The following is a 20454-nucleotide window of genomic DNA, read 5'->3' as shown; positions in this document are numbered from 1 at the left end:
GCAGTCGGAGGCCGTTTCTCAATCGCGAGGATGCTTGCTTGGTAGCACATGTCTTCCGAGTCACTTCCTTCAGAAGCTAGGCAAGAATCCTTCCTGGCATTCGGAAAACGAAGAGTGGAACAGGCTAGCAAGTGTGCAGGTGTGCGTCATATGAGAGGCCCCGCCTTACATTTTCCGCCACAGATTTGGGGAAATTGGTCCGTGCACAAAGCATTGTGGGGATTTGAAGGACGCAAAGTCTACCCATGTGTAGCAGTTTGGTTAAACCACTAAGTCCGACAACGCCACCCCGGGAATTTCACCCAGGGAAATGTGACAAGTTTTAAGTCACTAGGACACACAGGTTCGGTTACTCATGGAACAAGAGACGTGGTCCAATTATCAAAAATAGAACAGTTTATTTGTATACAATAGTAAAAATACAATTTATAAAAACAGTCACACAGGATCAGCAGTACGGGTGATGACCCTGCGTCAGAAACCCGTCTCTTTTCGGTGCAGCAAAACAGCAGCGGTTCTTTAAAGCCTTAGCTTGGCCCTAGATTAACAATAAACACACAAGTATAATATTAATGTTCAGGAAAGGTGTGGTGAATGGACTGAACAAATCGCTGTACATACCGATCAGGCAGAGAGGAGAGAGTTTCATGCTCTCTATGTTACGGCTACTTGACAGGCATCGCCAGGAAGACCCTCCGCTATACAAAACAAAACGTGACTACACGTAAGTATGATAGAGAATTGTGAAACTTTACCTGAAGCCAGCTATTCTCCTACAACATACCTACGCCGGTGGCGGAAGCAAAACACGGCAAGAACGGAAGTGGGTAGGTCTGGGCACCAGCGAACAAGAGGCCGCCAGCTAGAAGCCTCTGCCCCTTTATAAGGTGCCCCCTGGCGGTGATAGGCTAAACAGAATATGCCTTACAACACTATTTACTGCTCATCCTGCTACACATGTGTAGCCTCGAAATTACCCCCAAACCAAGGACGCGGCCTCGGTGGAATTCCAAGTATGCTGGAGATTGGAACAGCACTCGATGACGTAGTATCCTTGAAATATTGGCTTGGTTGGAAGCCAGTTTCCTTGCGATTGAGAAACGGCCGGATTCTCTAAAGTACCGCAGTCTCTTCTCCTAAGTCCTTTTGAATTCTCCTATCCACTATCCCTTAACCCCGTGACGTTTCACTCAGAGGTCAAGGAATAGGAGATAGGGTTAGAATTTAGGAGCTGATTTTTGGATTATTGGAACGCAACCCCGGTCTCTACCTGACCGGTCTCAAGGTCTCAACGCTGTGTGTGTCCGTCAGGAAACAAGCTGTTTACAAGTAGTTCCAGCAAACACCCACTGTAGGAGAATGAATACGGACTCTTACATGGAACGGCAAAAAAGCAAAAAATGCTCTTTGCTGTGACGCGTTCCATGTAAGAGTCCGTATTCATTTGTAGTCCATGGTGTTTAATAAAACGAAAACAAACAATATACAACTCCAGACCTGACGCTCAACAGAAAGTATCGGAGCAAATTCACCCTCTTCCTACATCATATCCTCCCAACCGGCATCCAACAGGTGACTAAATACCAATAAACCACACCCACGTGACCATTGCCGGAAGTGATAAACAATAAGAATTAAACGTGACGCAAACAGAAATACAAGATAATAATACAAATAATAAGTAAGGCAAAAACAAGTATTTTGGCTCCTACTGCTGTATTTATACCCAGGGCTGCACATAACTGGTGAGCAGGTGAAAAAAAGAGCACCAGGTCATTTGAAAAAAGGCGCATTTGCGTACCAACATTGAGAGAGAGGAGAAGAGAAAAGAGAAGAGAGAGAGAGAGAGAGAGAGAGAGAGAGAGAGAGAGAGAGAGAGAGAGAGAGAGAGAGAGAGAAAGATATTTGCGAGTTGCATATGAACTCAGGGCCTTATATGGCGCCCGCAGCTCACAGCCAAAATGCGAGTGAGTGTGGGAGTGAGCGAGGGAGAAAGGGAGGGCGCTGTTGTTATTAGCATCTGGTGCTAGCTGCTCTAACGGAAGAAGAAGATGTTTCTACAATGATGTGGAGGGAGAGTCCTCTCCAGTCAGACTGAGAGGCTGATAACTACAGCTCAGTGAGGTAAAGGACTCTGAGTGTTTAGATAGTTCACTTTAGTCTAAGTTCAAACGGTTTGGTCACAATTTATGTAAACACATATTTTCAAGGCACTCCTTTATAATTATTGGGATAAACAGGTTTGAAATCATTCCAATGTATACTATAGGACAGTAACCAAACATATCCTTTTAAAACTGGACTTTCGACCCAAAACCAGCTGTTGACTTGTGGATGCAAGCAGCTAATCGCAGAATCAACCAGAGAGAAAGTAGTAGGCCTACATCATCAGCTACCATGTCTGACAGAGAGGAAGACAGTGAGGAGAACAGTCAGGAGGGTAGTGATGACAGCTTGTAGGATTACTGGTCGTGCTAATGTTGTCTTGTGTTCACCTCTGCATGTGTGTTCTGTGTTCACCTCTGCATGTGTGTTCTGTGTTCACCTCTGTGTGTTCTGTATTCACCTCTGTGTGTTCTGTGCCGTGTGTCTGACAAATAAAGACCGGTTTATTTATTTCAATTTAAGGATGAGCACCAAGCAACATCTCCAGGTGCTCCTTTCAGAACCAGGGCAAACAAGTTATGTGCACCCCTGTTTATACCCTCCATCTGACAGGAGGGAGCCTCGTTGAGCTGCGAGTGTGGCTACAGACGGAGTTCACTCCGTCACGGAGGGGTAGGGTCGAGGGAGTGGTTTGGGATTGGGCCTAAATCATCTGATTTACAGTTTGTTCACTTCCTCTGCCAATCTAAAAAGGTTTGGGTAATAGCCAGGGTTGAACCATGTGAACGCATGTTGAGGGACACACCTTCTGTGCAAAATTACTGTTATTTAAAATATGTTTATGATTTAACAAATTGATTTTACCATTACAAGAGACATATCAATAGAATAATACCAACAAAAGTAAATAAAATCCCTATTTTAAATGTTATATTTGACATGCAAATTGGTCACCAAGAAGCGGGGACAAGAGAAAAATTATATTTTAGGGGGTGTTCGAGAGCTATTTGATCATTTAAATAATATTTTGAAACCACTTTTTCTACAACTTCATATACATTTTGTCTCACGACAAGTATGTTTATTAACACAACAACGTGCATGTTTTAGCTTTTTGGGCATGGACTATTCGATTTTTTATATGGGGGACATGAGATGTCCTCGAACAGTGAGGAGGTGAAAGAAAAAGGCAATTAGCTTCGTTCAGCATAAAGACTGCATGAGAGCTCTCTAAAGTTACAAAAGTATTCCACCGGACCCTATAAAACTCACTAAAACAGTGCATCTCCTTATTGTTTAACTGTGCATGCATTACCAACAATTAAAAAAACATTTGTAGCATAGTGTGAAGTGAGGACACTGCACAGTAGCATTGAGGATATATAAAAAAGAAGAACTTAATATGATACACATGATGTCACCTTGCTGTACAAAGCTAAGCATCTCTTGCACACTTAAGTATGCTGATTTAGCATTTTGACTTATGAAATATTGGGCAACTTTCTTCCTTAAATACAGGAATAACTTAATGGAATGCCAAGTCACAGAAGCCACGAGTAAACGTGACTGTAAGCTAGCTACTTACAGTATGTAGCAACAGAGCTAGCGACTAGTGTTAGCATTCTGTAGCTTTTAGCAGAAACATATTCCCCTCAGGAGAACAAACATTAAATGAAAGTGAATATTTACTTACATTAAGGCGAGTAGACTCCAAACATGCCAATAGTATTCCAATGATGTGTGTTTTAAGTAACCAAACACGTATTTATCGTTTAAAAAAAGACGTTTCTGCAGGAGACAGTTTGACAGTACGGCACAGGTGTCACAGATAAAAACTAATGAGGTCCCAATCATTTGTTAATTCACACCTGTGCTTTTGCTACTGTAAATCAGAGTTATTTAATTTGATTGTGAACTCAATGGCCACTTTGACACCTGTGTTGAAGTGTTCAATTGTACTTACACAGGAATAGATGTAACAGCTTTAAAAGCTGGAAAAACAAAGGTAAATACAGGACACTTATACATAATATATATAATAATACAAAAATAACAATAAGTCATTATATCATAATAATAATAATAGTTATTATTATTATTAGAATAACAAAGACATCAAAAGTGAGCAAATAAAGGTTAATACAGGACTGTTAAGTACAAAAGTATTTGGAGAACCGTGTATAATCTATAAGGGGAGCAGGGTATTTTTTGTGAAATATTGTAGCCCTTAAGACTCTGATATGGCTATGTCTTCATAAATGTATGAATTTGAAGTGAACCTGATGGATAGCTGCTCCAATAACACTATCAATAATCAAATGTATTGCAAGAAAACTCTTCACATAGACTGCATGAATGCACTTTCATGTATTGTCTCCTTAACAATTTATTCCCGGTTGTCTGAATTCTGCAACATGTAACACCACATGAAGATCAGACAACACCTGCAGAGTTTCCTGAGAAGAGACACTTTCTCTCCACCCTGTCGCACACATGGCAGAGCAGCCACTTCCTCTGCAATTAAAAGCATTTCACAAACACAACATTATTTATCACGGTGACAGGTACTCTTTAAATTTCAAGTTTGAATCAAACAGATGCAGACCGTGCAAAAGTCCCTTTACTGTAACTCTAGCAGGCAGCCCCAACTTATTCCTAATAATTACCAGAGCAGTGTTGTCATCTAGATACAGAAACATATAATTAAAGTAAAACACTTGACACTTATTTCTACAACTTTAATGCAAAAAGACATCCTGAAAATGCATAATTATAGCTGGATTCCTTTTAAGGGCTAACCTTATTATTATCAAGATAACACAACAGCATCATTAGCTGAGGTGCCATTTATCAGCTGCCCTTAAGAGGAATATGTTTCTGCAAATTATGCTTGCTAAAACTAACAAGTAGCAATTTAAAACATGAAAACTTAGCATAAAATGGCTGCAGGTGTTTGCACAAATATTGGACAGATTGACACGAAATTGTGCACAGACATTCATGTAACCCTCTGGGTGAATTGCAATAATTAATCTCCTAAAGCCATCTTTAGGTCAACATTTGAATACTCTCCAAACCCCCAACATTCCCTTTAGCTTTGTTGCTAGTTAGTAAACATGCTAACAAACTAAACCAAGCATATGAAACCTGCAAAAATGTGATTTTGGTTCTTAAAACTAAAGACGGATGGCAGCAGGAAGTGATCACCCTTCTTGTTTTGTAAGAAGAATTATGGAGTGTTTATTTTCTCATTATATGAAGATATAAGGATTTAAAATAAGATTAGTACAGATCAATACAAATAAAAGATCATGAGCAAGGGGCTTATGCCACCGCCAGCTGCCATCTGTGTTTGTCTGAGAGAAAGCAATTTAGGAAACAGGTTACTCATATTTTCTGTTTATTTCCCAGCTCACTGACGTTCATGTGCAGATTGAGAGAAAAGTCTTTCAGGCTGTGTCTTGAAAAAAACATTAAGTTTAGTTAAATGACCTGCGGTGGTTTTCAAAGTCTGGCGTGCAATTTATCTTTGACAAAAACAGATGCATTAGCTGTGTGACTCGAATGTTATCGTCAGTGCAGTCTCACATGATCAGACAATGAATAGAGGAGAAACTGTGTTATGGAAATTTACCAAAAGTGACTTATTCTTCCTCTGCGGTGACCAATTTGAAGAATGAGTATGCATTTCATTCTTCAGATGTTTGTTTTTTCCAGGTACTATCGTCCCTGTTGCACAGCTCACCTGTTGTGACTCAGGATGCATTATAAAGCTCTAGATTCAGCAGTCAGTCCCTAAGCTCTTTCAATTAATGCAACCTGCATCTTTTAACCCTTGTGTTGTTTTCGAAAGCTGTTACCGTTCATTGGGGTTCGCGGGTAAATGTTGACCCATGATGTATTTCAGTCCAAAACACACAAAATAAATGACTATCATCCAATATTGTTTTAACTACATCATAACTAACTTATTATGCATTCATAACCATACAATCCTGTTGTTATTTTATTTTATGGCCCCAAAACACATTACACCACATATTGCACACGTATATGTGTGTGTTCAGGTTCAAGTGTTAGTGTACATATTCTTTGAGAAAGGTCGAGTTCTCATGGGGGAAGGGGTCAGAGGGATGAGAGACCAAGTGCATGTTACGAAATATTATTGTTACAGTGGATGAAGGGGGTGGGGTGTCTAAAGTCAAAGATGAATCTTGATTGGGCCAAATTTGACCCCGAGTCACCTACAACAATTCTGCTGGGTCTTTCCAGACCCGAACCCCAAATGATACACTTTTTTTTTAGAGACCTTCAGACTTGGCTAAAATTGTCAAAATCAGTTTTGTAGTGTTTATATAGCTGTTGTGGAGGATATCATGAAGCCTTGTTCCGATAAAAAGAACTAGAGCATAGTTATTATATAATTTGAACTTGAAACGGGTCACGGGAGACCCGAACACAACACAAGGGTTACATATGTAATGTATGTTATGGAAATGTGCGGTGAAGATGTACATTTGTGCGTAATAAGCTACCATTGCAGGTTACATATTTAACAACCTTTAGCAAACTATATCACAGCTGCCAATTATCATACATTGACACAGATGAACCCCTACAACACTACCTACATGGTATCTATTTATTGCACAGTCAAAGTCTGAAATGCATTAAAATGATGACCACATTTTAAATTGTTATCATGTTAATTATTGAGGGAAGCTGTCTTGGTCTTGGGAAGAAAATGCATCTTCCATAAGAATAAGGAACATAGTCAAATATTCATTTTACCTTTGCTATACATGACTTTGGACAAATGTTTGACTTGTTTAAGCCCTGCATCAAAGATAGATACCAGAAAAAACGTAAGGTTACGGTTGAGTGGATATCACAGAATGAGTACGATTGATTTGATTTTCATGTTTGGATCGGCATGACATTTGGTGTTCACATTTAGCTCCCAAGAGGCAGAAGATGATTGATTTTGGTGACCCTGTGACGTCTCTTTAGACGCAACACTCACAGCCAACACCGACCCTCGCAGTCTCAAAAATCATTGAGGGAAGACGCTAGATTGGCATTACATTTCATCATCTGCCCATTCACATTCCCAACAGGAACTATTGACTATGTGACCTTTGCTCTACAACATTATCATGCCAAATATTATATGTTCAATCATTTGACCCTGAAAAAAGCCGTCACAAAGCTAGGATTATTTTTAGTGCATCTTCATGATTCTGGTTTTCAAGCTACTTAATGTATTGTTACATCCAGAGGTTTTGATTTAGCTTCTGTATATATATTATACTGTATTTTGGAGCGGATCCAACAACAACACGGCTTGTTTTTGCTTGAGAGAAAGGCATCTGGCCTTGGCGTAGGTCTGCATGCTCACAGTACCCTTAACGTTGTTTCATTATTCCGGTCTATTGTATGAAAATTATTTATCATGAAGTCTGACTCTTTCTGTGAATCCTTTCACATCTTTTGGAATGTTATAGTTGCAAAGTCTATTTATATGTGGATGGATTTATTGGCAATAAATCAGCAGGCAGACAATGCCAGCTTCCCCTTTCTTTCAATCGTTGAATTTGTGATTTCTTCAGGGAATTTCTTTATTGAACCATATCACTGCATATACCTAGCTGCTGTCCAATAAAAGTATGGCATCAGAACAGGGAGCTCCTTAAAATAAAATGTGTGGTTTTCAGACAGTGATGTCATTTTCATAGCATAGATGGTAGTCATTTTATTGCTAACTCATTGTGACCTTGTCAAAGAGTACATCAGCTATCCATCAGCACCGCTGTTTCTATCATTAATCAGGACAGCATTACATTAAGATGTGCTATGCTTTTCTAAATGGTGATGTGCCTTTGTTAATGTTATCAGTTACACCTGTAAACATGTCCCCCTCACCTAACAGGTTTTATTTACCACAAAAAACACCAATTAACCTATTCAGTTTCAGCTATAAATACGCTGAATCGGTCAATCTTAAAAGGTTAACGAGATGAACAAACGGCTTTAAGCTGGAGCCATAAATAGTAGCTTAAACTCCTGTAAGTATCCTAAACATTTAAATTCAGTTGTTGTCACGAAGCAGTCTCAAATAATGGGTATTGCTGCAGTCGTGACAGGCAGGAATAATATACAAAATGCTGAAGCTGCCTTGCAATGAGATATTTTCTTATTCTTTCAATCTCTTGTCTTTTTCAGCATTTGGCAGAATCAGACCTCCCACGTAAAAGTGGCTTATTGTCAAAGTGAGAGGGAAGTTACAGGGTGGATAAGAGGGAGGTAGAAGTGAAGATATATACGGTGATATATGGGGATTAAGCAGCTTGTATCCCTTTCACTCCTGTTGAAATGAAATCTTACTTACTGACATCTCGCTTTCCGCTCTCTTCTGGGCCACGATCCATGAAAAGTCCTGCAGTCGGGGTCAGAGTGCAGATCTACAGTGTGCTTCTCTGTCCCCTACAATGAAAGGAAAAACAATGCAATTAAAATCAGAGCATTGCTATTTTGGTGCTGTCACAACTGAGTCATGCAATAGCTTCTCTCCCAGTGGGCATTTCATACATTTCACTCGAAAAACAGCTCATATCGAATTTGATAAGCATGGCACATTGCCGCCTGAAAGGGAGAGAGTGCATAATCCTGTAAACAGGACACAGATGGAGAATTCATGCCGTGTCCTTTTTCCAAGGTGCTTCCTAAAAATACTTTACCTTCCACTGATTGCTTGTTACACTTGAATTCTTATAAAGACATCTAGATTGTATATGTTATAGTGTGGGTGCAGAATTACAACATGTCTGTGTTTGACTCACTCATGTTTTATTAGCAGAATAAACCTCTGACCAATGTCATAATCAGACTCTGATGAATCATAAATACCAGTTTCAGTTTGTGTAAATCAGGCCAAGAACGGCTCCCCTGCAGCATGTTTGTAATACATCACATTATAATTCAGGTCTGCTTTCATACTGATTTGCCCTACAATGACTCCAATATGTCTAATAAGAATGACAACAGTATTATTTTTGCTTTTATGTTAGATACGGGGCTCAGCATTTTGCTCAAGGGCGAAAAACAGTGCACTGCTGTGTCTGTGACGCATTGTAGGGTCACTCAGGTGACATTATCATCTCAAGGACTTAATTCAGCTGCAAGAGAAAACAGCAACATTAGACACTAGGGTCTCACTAATCTGCTCGTGAAATACATGTTGCAGCTATTACATTTAGATTTACATTATATTGAATTGGTGTACTTCAACTAAAGTAGGGTTTTCCAAGAAGGGCACTTACTTGTTATGACGTACAACACTGTACTTTACTTAGGTATAAGTATCTGAATATGTTTTCAATCTCTGGATATGTCTTTATTTAGTACATTGACTTCCCTGGTGCTACTTTATTGTAACCTTTTTTTGCAATCTACTGCATGTGCTTAACCTGGTTTGTACACATTAAGATATCCTGTATAAGTTACATTAAATAGAAAGGCTCTGTACCTTCCCATCTCATGTAGCGTAAAGGATGATATATGATTCATTTAGTAAACATTTTAATAACAACTTACAAAAAGTACTCAATATGAATTATTATAGTTACTATAACTATATGAAATGGACCATTCTGCATAACCGCTACTTTTATAGGTCAAATACATGTTCATGTATTCCTCAAATATGTATTGTTTTATAATAATATTATCACAGTATTATTTATTGTAGGCTACAACTGTTTTAAAAAACTGTTTATTTTAGATATTTATTTACCTCACGAATGCATATGGCTCTTGGGAGTGAAATAACTTCTTATTTGAGTATTTAATAATTTGACCCTGACCCTGCAGCTGGAGGCCGAGGATCAGGGTGACCACCAAGCGGCGCTTCAGTCCCTGTGGCCGGGTCGGGGTGAGCGGAGGATCGGGTTACACACCGCCCCGTCTTTAAGCCGCACACAGAGCGCCGTTAGCCGCAGGACAACAGCAGAGTAGAGGGTACTGAGATCCGGGAAGTAAAGGCTCCACACTCATGTAAGTGATACATTATTCTCTAAAGTCGCTACGGGAAATCTTAATGAACATTTAGGATTATTGAAACAACTGAATATGTGTGCAATAGGCGCCTTTGTTAGCTACACTGTCGCTAATGAGAGGAAGATATCCCGAGACGCCTATCCCGTGGTCACCGAGAAGCAGAACATAGGGGGATTTAAATAGCTTTTAGTGTCTCTTTCTAAGTATAAAGTGTGTTCAGTTCACTGCAAGTAGCCTCAGTTTGACCCACAGCAGCGATACTTTAACTTCTTTACCGTGGGAAGCCTGTTGCTCCTCCATGGATGAGATGGAGGAGGAGGAGGAGCTGAGGAAAGCGGATTGTTCCGAGAGCCCTGGCCCCTGGTCACTTTATCAAAACACTAGCTAGCCTCAGTGGATTTACTAGAACTACGCATACTTATATTGTAGCAAACGCTTTAATATGATAAGTAAGTGTAACGCGGCCGGGGACATAGTCGAGCTACTTTGGGTTTTATTTTGCAGAATAAGTCCTCGGTGACAGTCAGGTATTATTAGCATATAGTCACAGCAAAGCTGACACGTGATTATTTTTTCGGAGGTAAATGCATCCTTAAAGCTCTGTGTTTGGGGTAAAGTCCACTTTGTGACATTAGCTAATGGGTTTCTGAGTCATTTGAGTCACATTTATGCTTCTTTCTTTTTTATCTAAAGCACACTGAATTACCCATGTGTAGGCCTATGTTATTATGTGCCACACATATGAACCTGCTATTTTTGCATATTAATGCAATAGCATATTAAAAACAAACTGGGCAGCCTCGAGAAATAAACTGCTAAATCTAAAAGCATATTATATTAATTAATTGATTACATTTAAAAAGTATATTTCTCTGGAACTGGATGCCAGTTGTTATATTAATCATTATGTGGGTGCTCATACATATTACAAATGTTTTAGTACCAGTAAGAAAGCAGTAAAAATCATCGGATTTATGCAGCACTAATATATTTCCCTGCAGCTATTTATTAAACATTTGTATAGTGCAGGAGATTCAAAATGACATTTTACACCAAATAAACCCATTAACACACAGCGACCACATCCTGTATTTGAAAGTCCATTAGTCATTTAGAAAGGTATAATGAAGCTAAATAAATAAAAACAAATAAACTGGGCTGATACTGCTGACTCATGCAGGAGCTATTCTAAGAGTCGGCTTTTAATTACCTCAGCAATCTCCTTTAATCGTGTAATGTCCCCCTGAGTCATGTCGTGCAGTAACAAAGCCTCTGCTGGACTCAAGTGTGACAGCCATGACACTGATGACAGTGTTAGCAAAACATAAAAACCCACAGCTACCTCCATATTATGTGTTAAAATACCTTCATACTGTGTTATTATCAGGCTTTAGTTTAAAGATGTGATGAGTCAAGGTTTCACAGCTTCATTCATGCATGTAAAAAATACCTGAAAAATATCAAATAAAATGAAAAATATGGTCTACTAACTGTCAAAAAACATTATAAATCAGATGCATTTGGAGTTATAATATTATTAAGATAATTCAGACATTGGATTCATTTATTTCCCCAAATATTAAATATATAAATAAATAAAATAAAAATAAAACCACACAACTAAAGTAATAAATATAATAAGGTTACAGTTTATTCTCTCTCCTGTTGGCTTAACATTCTTATAATAATAAACACGCACAAATGTTGGAGGTCCTCGCCATACCATACGACATGCCATAAGTTGTTGCCGGTAATTTTGTGACATGCCTACATAGAGTTGCATTAATCAGTTGATAAGTTAAATGACAAAATGTCATCTGCAACTTTTTTGATAATTAATGATGAACATTGTAGTTTAATTTGTTTTTATTGTTGCTTTTATTATGTATTATACAATAGATCACGTTAGGCTGTGGTCAATTCTAATGCATTTCATATTCTGACATTTAAAGAAAAAACAATTAGTCTAGAAAATAAACCACAGATTAATACACGATAAAGATAATTGTTGCAGTGCTATTATGATCCACGCAGAGTATTACACTGGTTTTAAAATAACTAATAAGACTGACTATAATTATTTGTAATCAGTAGAATGCTCTTTAACGTGCTATGTTTATCTGATAGGAGTAAATTGTACCACCGTGTTTTCGCTGGCTGCGAACATGTCATGCATATTCCAAAACTGCTGCAACAGTGCAGTGAATGACATCTCTAACACACAGTAGATGTGACTTCAGTTCTGCAGCACCATGTTCCTTTGTTGCTGTTATGGTGAAGCATTTTAAGATAACAATATGTCCCTGAAAGAGCAGAAATAAATCAGTTTGGTCTTCATGTTGACCTTTCCAATAGAGAGGTTTTTAAGAAGTGTGGTTCAGACGAGAATTAGTGTCTACAGCTCTTACTTTCTGTTGCTATCGAGTGTGTTGTGGAAAGACTGTGTTTCCAGGAATGTATTTCTCTGACTGTTAAGAAAAAGACGTTGTGTTTTTTTTTGTTACAGGCCTTGAGGAAGGGAAACGAGTGACGTTGCTGTTAATGGAAATAAATCACACCCATCTGGAATTGTAAAAATGATCGAAACAATGGGTAAGTAATCACTTTGGTGATTTTCTCTCCCTGCTAGTCTTTAAAAAATCATGATAAATAGCCGTGAATCCTCCCAAAAAGTGTTTTGCCTATAGTCTTGCCATGGACCAACTTTACTGTCTCTTATACAAAATATTACACACACTACAGGAAAGGGAAAAAACACAAATGGCATAAAAGGGCCTCTTTAACATCCTTATGCAGCTGAAACAGGTACCTGCATATCTGTGGCAACAGAAAAAACCCAGCTGATACTCTAATGTTATCGTCTTGTTTACAACCGTTGTTCAAACTATAAAGCGTCTTAAGTGCAGAAAGGGCTCCTGGACATTATAAAAAGCTCGATGAGGTGTTAGTCACGCTCCGTGAGCTTTGGAAATTGCTTCATTTTTGTCCAGCGTAGGCCGGGCTGACCCATCCTCACTAACAAGCCTCTCTGGAGTTTACAGCTTATGCAGGGTCCAGCAGGCAGACTGCAGAGGGGCTGCTGCTCTTATCTGCTGATACACACTCTCTGTTCCTGTGCAACACACCACTGACACTAATGGAAACAAGAGGACACATTGAGAGAAACTGTTGTATTCCTTCTGGTGCAAAACCTGATGCTACGTGATCTTTAGAGCAGCCGAGCTTCCTCTGTGCCGATTTACTGGTGGAGTGTAATGAAGTATACTTACTAAAAAAGTACATTTTCGTATTGTTACTTTTACTTAATCTGAGTACTTCTTCCACCACTGCTATTTACAGATAGTTAAAGATACACGTTAAAAGACAATATGGGGTATATTTTTAAACACAAATGCTAAAATTACAAATACAAGTGTATTTTAAGGTCCAAACAACCTTTCTATCTCACTCTCTGCCCATGCACTGATTAAGCCTCTCTTCTCCACCGTCCTCTCCTCCACTGTCACTGAAATATGTGACGGCCTGCAGACACTCAGCGTGCCTTGCAGGCGGTGGAGCGTCTCCAGGCCCGGCTGAAGGAGCGGGGGGAGGTGCCCACCGAGGAGAAGCTTAGCCTGCTCAAGTCTGTGCTCCAGAGCCCCCTCTTCCACCAGATCCTCGCCCTGCAGAAGTCCGTGCAGCACCTCAGAGACCAGGTACCCCCACAAATATTGCATCCACATAATGTGAAAAACACAACTATAGGACTATATATATATATATATATATATCTAATGAATACACTTTTTTTTTTTTTATGTAAACATGATGCTACAGCTGCAATTAATGGTTAAGTCTCTTAAAAGGGAATCGGGAAATGTGTCATCTTTTTGTATTGATGTTGCCATTTTCCACCTTTTATTTTGAAATGTTTTCCTCCTTGTGTCTTGTCTGGTCCTACTTCCTGTGTTTGCCTTCCTGTCTTTAGTTTCCCTCCTGTGTCTGTTGCTCTTGTGTTTCTGCCTCCCCTGCCCAGCTGGGTCTTGTGCTGTGGTTACCCTTCTGTGTATTTAGTCTTGTCTTCCCCTGTGCTCCATGTCCGATCGTCCTCTCTTCTTGTCCATGTTACCTGCCCGTTTTTCTCGTCCATGTTACCTTATCGTCTTTTGTCCTGGTTACCTGCCCATGCTTGTAAGTTTGTTCATGTCTCTCTTGTTCCCCGGTCTTGTTAATATTTAGTTGTTTCTTCTCATCGGCTTTTTAATAAAGCTCGCTTTTTGTTACCATACCTTTTTATTTTATTTTTCCTGCATTTGCGTCCTCAACCCTGACACAATTCTATGAATATTTTGGACAAAACAAGACATTTCAATGCATCATCTTTTGACTAAGTTCAAACTATGACTATGATATGATGGCAAGACACTTCACCCCAAAGTGCTCCTTTGGGGATTGTCCACAGTATTGAGTATGTAAGTCGCTTTGGATAAAAGCGTCTAACAAGTGACGTAATGTAATGTAATAATGTAATGATTAGATGATGATCTCTGTTTAGAATTATAGTTGGAGCCCTACAAAGAAAATAAATGCAAAGATGTATTTTTGCAAGTACAGAAACTATGAGGCCATATTAATGCCAATCTGAAGAAGAAAAAAAAACAGTTAAGTAGCCTGGGGAGTGAGGACTGATTCTACAAGAAGACAAAAGTCACACATTTACAAGAAGAAATCTCAGAAATGTGTGGATATAGATGGTCAAGAAACAGAAATATTATCTCTCAGATGATACACTATTTTTTCTTGTATCTTTGTCAGATTCTTCTAAAACAAATGTATGACTATGATCTTTCGACTTTTTTTTTTTCTCTCTATACAAACTTTTTCTAAACCTACAATAAGCCGAATAAACCCTTGTATGTACCCCTGCTGTGCACAAGACAAACAATTACAGCAAGTTACAATGCTTTGGATATATATTTGGGCGTTTTATTAATAGTTTGAAGACTGACTTGAAGTGTTTTGGTTACATGACAAACATAACATCTTCAACAACAAGGTCAAAAATAAACTACAGCATCACAGTAAGGTTCATTTATCCACAATGCTTTTATCTTTCCTCCACCCTTTAAAATCCCCTCTCCCAAAAGTGCTGCTGCTTTGGCCAAATTGCTGTCAGTGTTCTTGAGCGGACCGTAGTGAGGGTACAGATAGAAGGTCTAACCTTTCAGGCTGATTCTCTCCATTGAGACTAAAACGTTTGAGAGGAAGAGGCAGAGAGCTCTCCAGTCTCAGTGGAGTGGGGCCGGGGCGAGCGTTTGAGAAATAGAGACGGAAATATGTGAGCTATGCAGTGGGAGGCAGGGATGCTCCAGCCTTTAGCCCACTGAGGAATTTAGATTATAAAAGTCTGCCGGCATTTCTCTATGCTGGAGGTTTTACTCATTGCAAAGGAGTCCTACATTCCTCCTGTGTGTGTGCTGATGCATGCTTTCTTTAGTAAGCAACATTTACCAAGCAGGTATTTATCATAATTTCCCTTCAGATCTGGTGAAAAGGGTAAAAAGTCTCAATATAATCACTGTTGTGTTTTTTAAGCAAACTGCATTTGTTTGGCTCCCCGTCAGCAGAACCAGTTTGGAGCGAGGGTGCATTTGTTTTGTGTGTTGTTGTCAGACAAGAGCCAGACATAAACACACACACACTGTCCTTCTCCTGGCTCTGGTAGTTAGGCCGCGCACAGTCCACGTCGCTATGGTGACCAGGCCCGACTCGCCAATAGGAAAGAGGCCACCGTGTGAAGTGGGGCAGAAACAATTTCTTAAATGTGCAAGAACCAAACTGGAACTTTAATCCTCTTAGCCAGGCCCCAACTAACAAAGCTCATGCAACTTAGCCGCATGCTACGCTACGTTAGCGTGGCCCATAGGGCTGTGTGCAGCGCTAATGTGCCCTGTTTCTCAGCACTAATCTGGGCCTGTTTTAAAGGCAGCTATAATTCACACTACATGTTCCCAGAGCTGAAAGTTGTGCAGTCAACTTCCCAGAATGCAAATGCACAAGTTCACAAGGACAGCTTTAGCTCGGCAGTGCCATATGCCAAATTAGTGTTTATGAAACTCTCTGTGTGTGTGTGTGTGTGTGTGTGTGTGTGTGTGTGTGTGTGTGTGTGTGTGTGTGTGTGTGTGTGTGTGTGTGTGTGTGTGTGTGTGTGTGTGTGCGTGTGTGTGTGTGTGTGTGTGTGTGTGTGTGTGTGTATTGAGATGGTCATACACATTTTTCCCTTTGGATAATGAAATTGGGAAAACACTGTTATATGTAGATGTCTCATTCATGTAATTCATCTGTCACACAAGTAAAGTCATTGCAGTAATTAAAAGCCAAACATGTTAAGGCTTCCAGATGGCCGGTGATGCTTCCCCCTGCCGCCATGGAAATATTGTGTTTGGAGCCTTGTCATTGTTGGAACATCAGCTAAGAGCCATTATACCCTGAAGGATTAGGCTGTCAGAGATCCAGCTAATCATGGCGGGATAACTAACTATCTGGCATCCCAGTGGCCTCACACAAACACACACACACACACACACACACACACACACACACACACACACACACACACACACACACACACACACACTTCAGGGTTTTGGTGTCTAAAATTAAACTAAATGTTTACGTCCACAGTTGGAACGAGTCCTGATGTCTTCTTGTTTGAACTTTTAATTGTTTTCAATTGGATTATTGGCAGTAATTGTTGCTCTCTGCAGGATTGTTTTTGCAAGAATCCAGAGCTGTTATGTAGCCATAAACATCACGTTTATTTTTAGATAAAACGTGCAAAACAGTCATCTGTAATCTGTCACTGCAACATCTGCAGTTTTCGACTTAACTCACTACACATCTATTTCTATATTTTCAGGAGAGTCTCCCAGGGTCGCGTGAGACTGACCTCTGCGATCATGTCGCAGCAGTCAACCCCAACGGCGGCCATGTTTCCTACTCAGACATTTCAGATTCTACTCTCATCAACGGCAAGCCGTCGTCTGAGGAATTTGAACATCTTGTTCACTCCATGGCGCAGGTAAACACATCTGTAAAGCCGAGGCAATCACTGTGCTGTTTGTCAGTGTAGGACACTCTGCTGCCAGGCTACTGTTTTATTTGATGTATTACTGTAATCATTTTATGTTTGGGTAATTTTACCACATGCACAAGAATCAGCAGGTAGAAAAACCTTAATGATATCTAGCACTACAGGCTGCAAGTTTACTCTCGAGGCACTTCTAACACACTTCTAAAGGCAGCTGCAGCTTTGATGCAAATCAGCACACCACCAAATAACATGTGCAAATATATATGTGTTTATCATTCAGGGGCGCTACCTGGCACATGTGGATCTGCAGAAGCCAGAGTCAGGGGGTCTGGGCTTCAGCGTGGTGGGACTGAAGAGCGAGAATCGGGGAGAGCTTGGCATCTTCATCCAGGAAATTCAAGCAGGAAGTGTGGCCGACTGGTATGTTAGAATGAACACGCCCTGGGACTTTTTCAGATGTTTCTGGAAATTATTATCTCGTTTCTAATTGCACATGTAACAACACATGTAATCAGAATCAAACCGGGACTTAAGCACCTGGTAGAATTATTAAATGCATTGTCCAGTGCAAATTATTGAAAAACATTACCCCAACTGTCACCAAAATTCCTGATGCTGCCTTCAAAATAAAAGCTTAAACAACAACTGGAATTTACTAAAATAATGAACCATTTACACTATACAAAACGTAATGGAAATGAATGTTTAACTATTAAATTATACATAGAAATTAATCGTTTCAACTCTAATTGTTGTATTTTTTTCAATATAAAACTACATTTTCATGCCTTTAGAACATCATATGGCTTACAAAATACTCTAAATATTGAAATGTCAAATAGAAGCACAACCAAATGTATCCTTAGAGAGAAATGTGCCAACACAGAGAACAAAACGGTTACACAACTAATGGTTAGTCTCCACTATTACGCTACTCTATGATAAAGACTTGATCAGAGGCAGATTTTGGTTAAGCTCTGACTTCATTTACCGCCTGTCCCCCTCACTATGTCCCTCTTCCCGGACAGCGATGGGAAGCTGAGGGAAGCGGATCAGATCTTAGCCATCAACGGGAAGATCCTGGACCAGACAGTGAGCCACCAGCAGGCCATCGGCCTCCTGCAGAGCACCTCAGAGAGGGTCCAGCTCACCGTGGCCAGAGGACCCATCCCCCAGCTCACCAGCCCCGCAGTGTCACGCACACCCTCTGCAGCCAGCACCCTGTCTGCCAACTCCAGCGCGGTAAAAACACACTCTAATTTCAGCCATGATTTGAACTTGCTCATTTAGACAACCTCATTTTTGCAAAACGACGCTTTGCCGATACACAAAGACACATTAGAAGCAGATCCTGCAATCCAACATGGCAGTCAAATGTGTCTGTGGCTATCAAACGGCAAACATGCTCTTTTCTTACTCATCCAACACAGTTCATGGCTGGATACATTTGTACGAATGTTCATTTGTTCTATTCTTCCTCCTCTTTCCCGGCGCCTAGTGGCAGCTCGTGGAAACGATCGAGCTGGTGAACGATGGCACTGGCCTCGGCTTCGGTATCGTGGGAGGAAAGACCACCGGAGTTATTGTGAAGACCATCCTTCCTGGAGGCATCGCTGATCAGGTGACTGCTTTTTCTGAGAGTTTGCTTTAAATGACTAATGTTTCTTTCCATGAAGATTCTTTGTATATACTGTAAAGTGTTTACAATAAAAAAGGAACATTTCTTTGTATTTGATGTCACTTTAATTTTCTAAAGAGACAACCCATGTCAATTAGGAATAATGAGAATTGCAAGCTAACTGTCACTCTTGTCTTCTGTTTGGTACTGAGCGTTTTATTATGGGTTTCATTTCATACTGAAGCTACACAGACTAATTAATGGATTACTGCACACAAGTGTCAGAGGCACACTCGACTTCACCTACAAAATGTCACTCAAATAGCCACGTTCAAACCACAAAGAGGCATGAAAAGGACTGTAAAAAGACACAACATGACTACAAAAAAATTGTTAAATACTATGAATAGACACAAATAAACTAAGAGTGATTCAAGATTACCACAAAGGGACATGAAACATAAAAAAGAAACACAATGCGTGTCTTACTTCTATGTAGAAGAGATGGAGGATCTCTAGCATGTCCATAGCCAAGGGCCCAAGGTGTCATGGGTAGTTTACCTACACCTGCATAAATTGTACTGATATAAACACGTATCAGACAAAAAAAGACAGAAAATTACCACAAAAACATCAAAAAATACCACAAAATGTTAAAATCTCTCCAGCCTGTCTGTGCCCTGGGGCCAATTGTCTGAAATGTGTTTTGTTTAGGATGGCCGGCTGCGCAGCGGGGACCACATCCTGCGGATCGGGGACACTGACCTGCTGGGGATGGGCAGCGAGCAGGTGGCCCAGGTCCTCCGGCTTTGTGGGAACCGGGTGAAGCTGGTGGTGACCCGGGGGCCCCTGGAGGAGGGCCCCTCTGTCGCTGCTGTCATGCCTGTGGTGCTGCCCACCGTCAACGAACAGGTGAGGGGACTGCTGCACTTTGAAAAGAAAAGAGAAATGTTATAGAAGTATAGAATAGAAGTATTGGAGGATCACTACAGTGATTCACTGATGATTGATTATTTTAAAGAAAAACAAGCCCACCTCCTTTGCCTCCATCTTTATTCTCTTTCTCTTCGTGGTTCTGAAATGAATTGAAAGAAAACTGCTGATTAATTTGCCTGTGACTCATATTTTGAGCAAATGTTAACTATTATTTATTCAGCTCTAAAACATCGATTTCACAGATATTTTCAAGGCTCAGCCCTATTCAGACATCGAATGAAATTCTGTGACTCACTTTATAATTAACATCCTTTTTGCCTGCACACATTAGGGGTCTATTATTGTCACCAGCGTTAGATTGTTTATTATCAAAGAAAAAAACCTGATTTGGTACCCATGTGGTGCAGTTGATGATTTGTTTTCCTTTTATCTTGTTATCAGTGGTAAATACCTGTCTTTTCTGTTCCTCTGTTCACAGGGCTATGAGGAGGAGGAGGAGGAGGAGGAAGAAGAGGAGGAGGAGGAAGAGGAGGATGAAGCGTTTGATGTGAGCCTGACGAAGAACGCACAGGGTCTGGGCATCACTATCGCCGGCTATGTTGGAGATAAAAACTCAGGTGAGAAATAGCAGACTGAATGACCATTAAAATCAGAGTATGATGTTCAA

At 40.1% G+C, this 20454-nt stretch overlaps 1 protein-coding gene and 1 long non-coding RNA gene across 8 annotated transcripts in view; one reads left to right on the top strand and one right to left on the bottom strand.

The window, feature by feature from the left end:
• Positions 1-373: 373 nt before the first annotated feature.
• On the bottom strand, positions 374-687 carry LOC117559132. Its single transcript, XR_004570932.1, has 2 exons — positions 622-687; positions 374-538 (listed from the first exon to the last, which is right to left on the bottom strand). It is a non-coding gene; the product is annotated as an uncharacterized LOC117559132 (long non-coding RNA).
• Positions 688-10025: 9338 nt separating this feature from the next.
• The window catches only part of LOC117558813 (multiple PDZ domain protein), a 48186-nt gene continuing 37757 nt past the window's right edge, over positions 10026-20454 (top strand). For all 7 annotated transcript variants that reach the window (XM_034235647.1, XM_034235727.1, XM_034235581.1 and 4 more), the window contains exons 1-9: positions 10026-10158; positions 12668-12753; positions 13690-13856; positions 17060-17221; positions 17514-17653; positions 18262-18475; positions 18732-18854; positions 19566-19763; positions 20266-20404. In XM_034235647.1, the coding sequence (XP_034091538.1) occupies positions 12738-12753; positions 13690-13856; positions 17060-17221; positions 17514-17653; positions 18262-18475; positions 18732-18854; positions 19566-19763; positions 20266-20404 (1159 nt within the window). In that variant the 5' untranslated portion in view covers positions 10026-10158; positions 12668-12737. The remainder of the gene's footprint in view (positions 10159-12667; positions 12754-13689; positions 13857-17059; positions 17222-17513; positions 17654-18261; positions 18476-18731; positions 18855-19565; positions 19764-20265; positions 20405-20454) is intronic.

Source organism: Gymnodraco acuticeps, unplaced genomic scaffold, assembly GCF_902827175.1.
Source record: "Gymnodraco acuticeps unplaced genomic scaffold, fGymAcu1.1, whole genome shotgun sequence".
NCBI classification, from domain to species: domain Eukaryota; kingdom Metazoa; phylum Chordata; class Actinopteri; order Perciformes; family Bathydraconidae; genus Gymnodraco; species Gymnodraco acuticeps.
The sequence above is the reverse complement of the archived record's forward strand: the minus strand, read 5'-3'. Positions and strand labels throughout refer to the sequence as shown.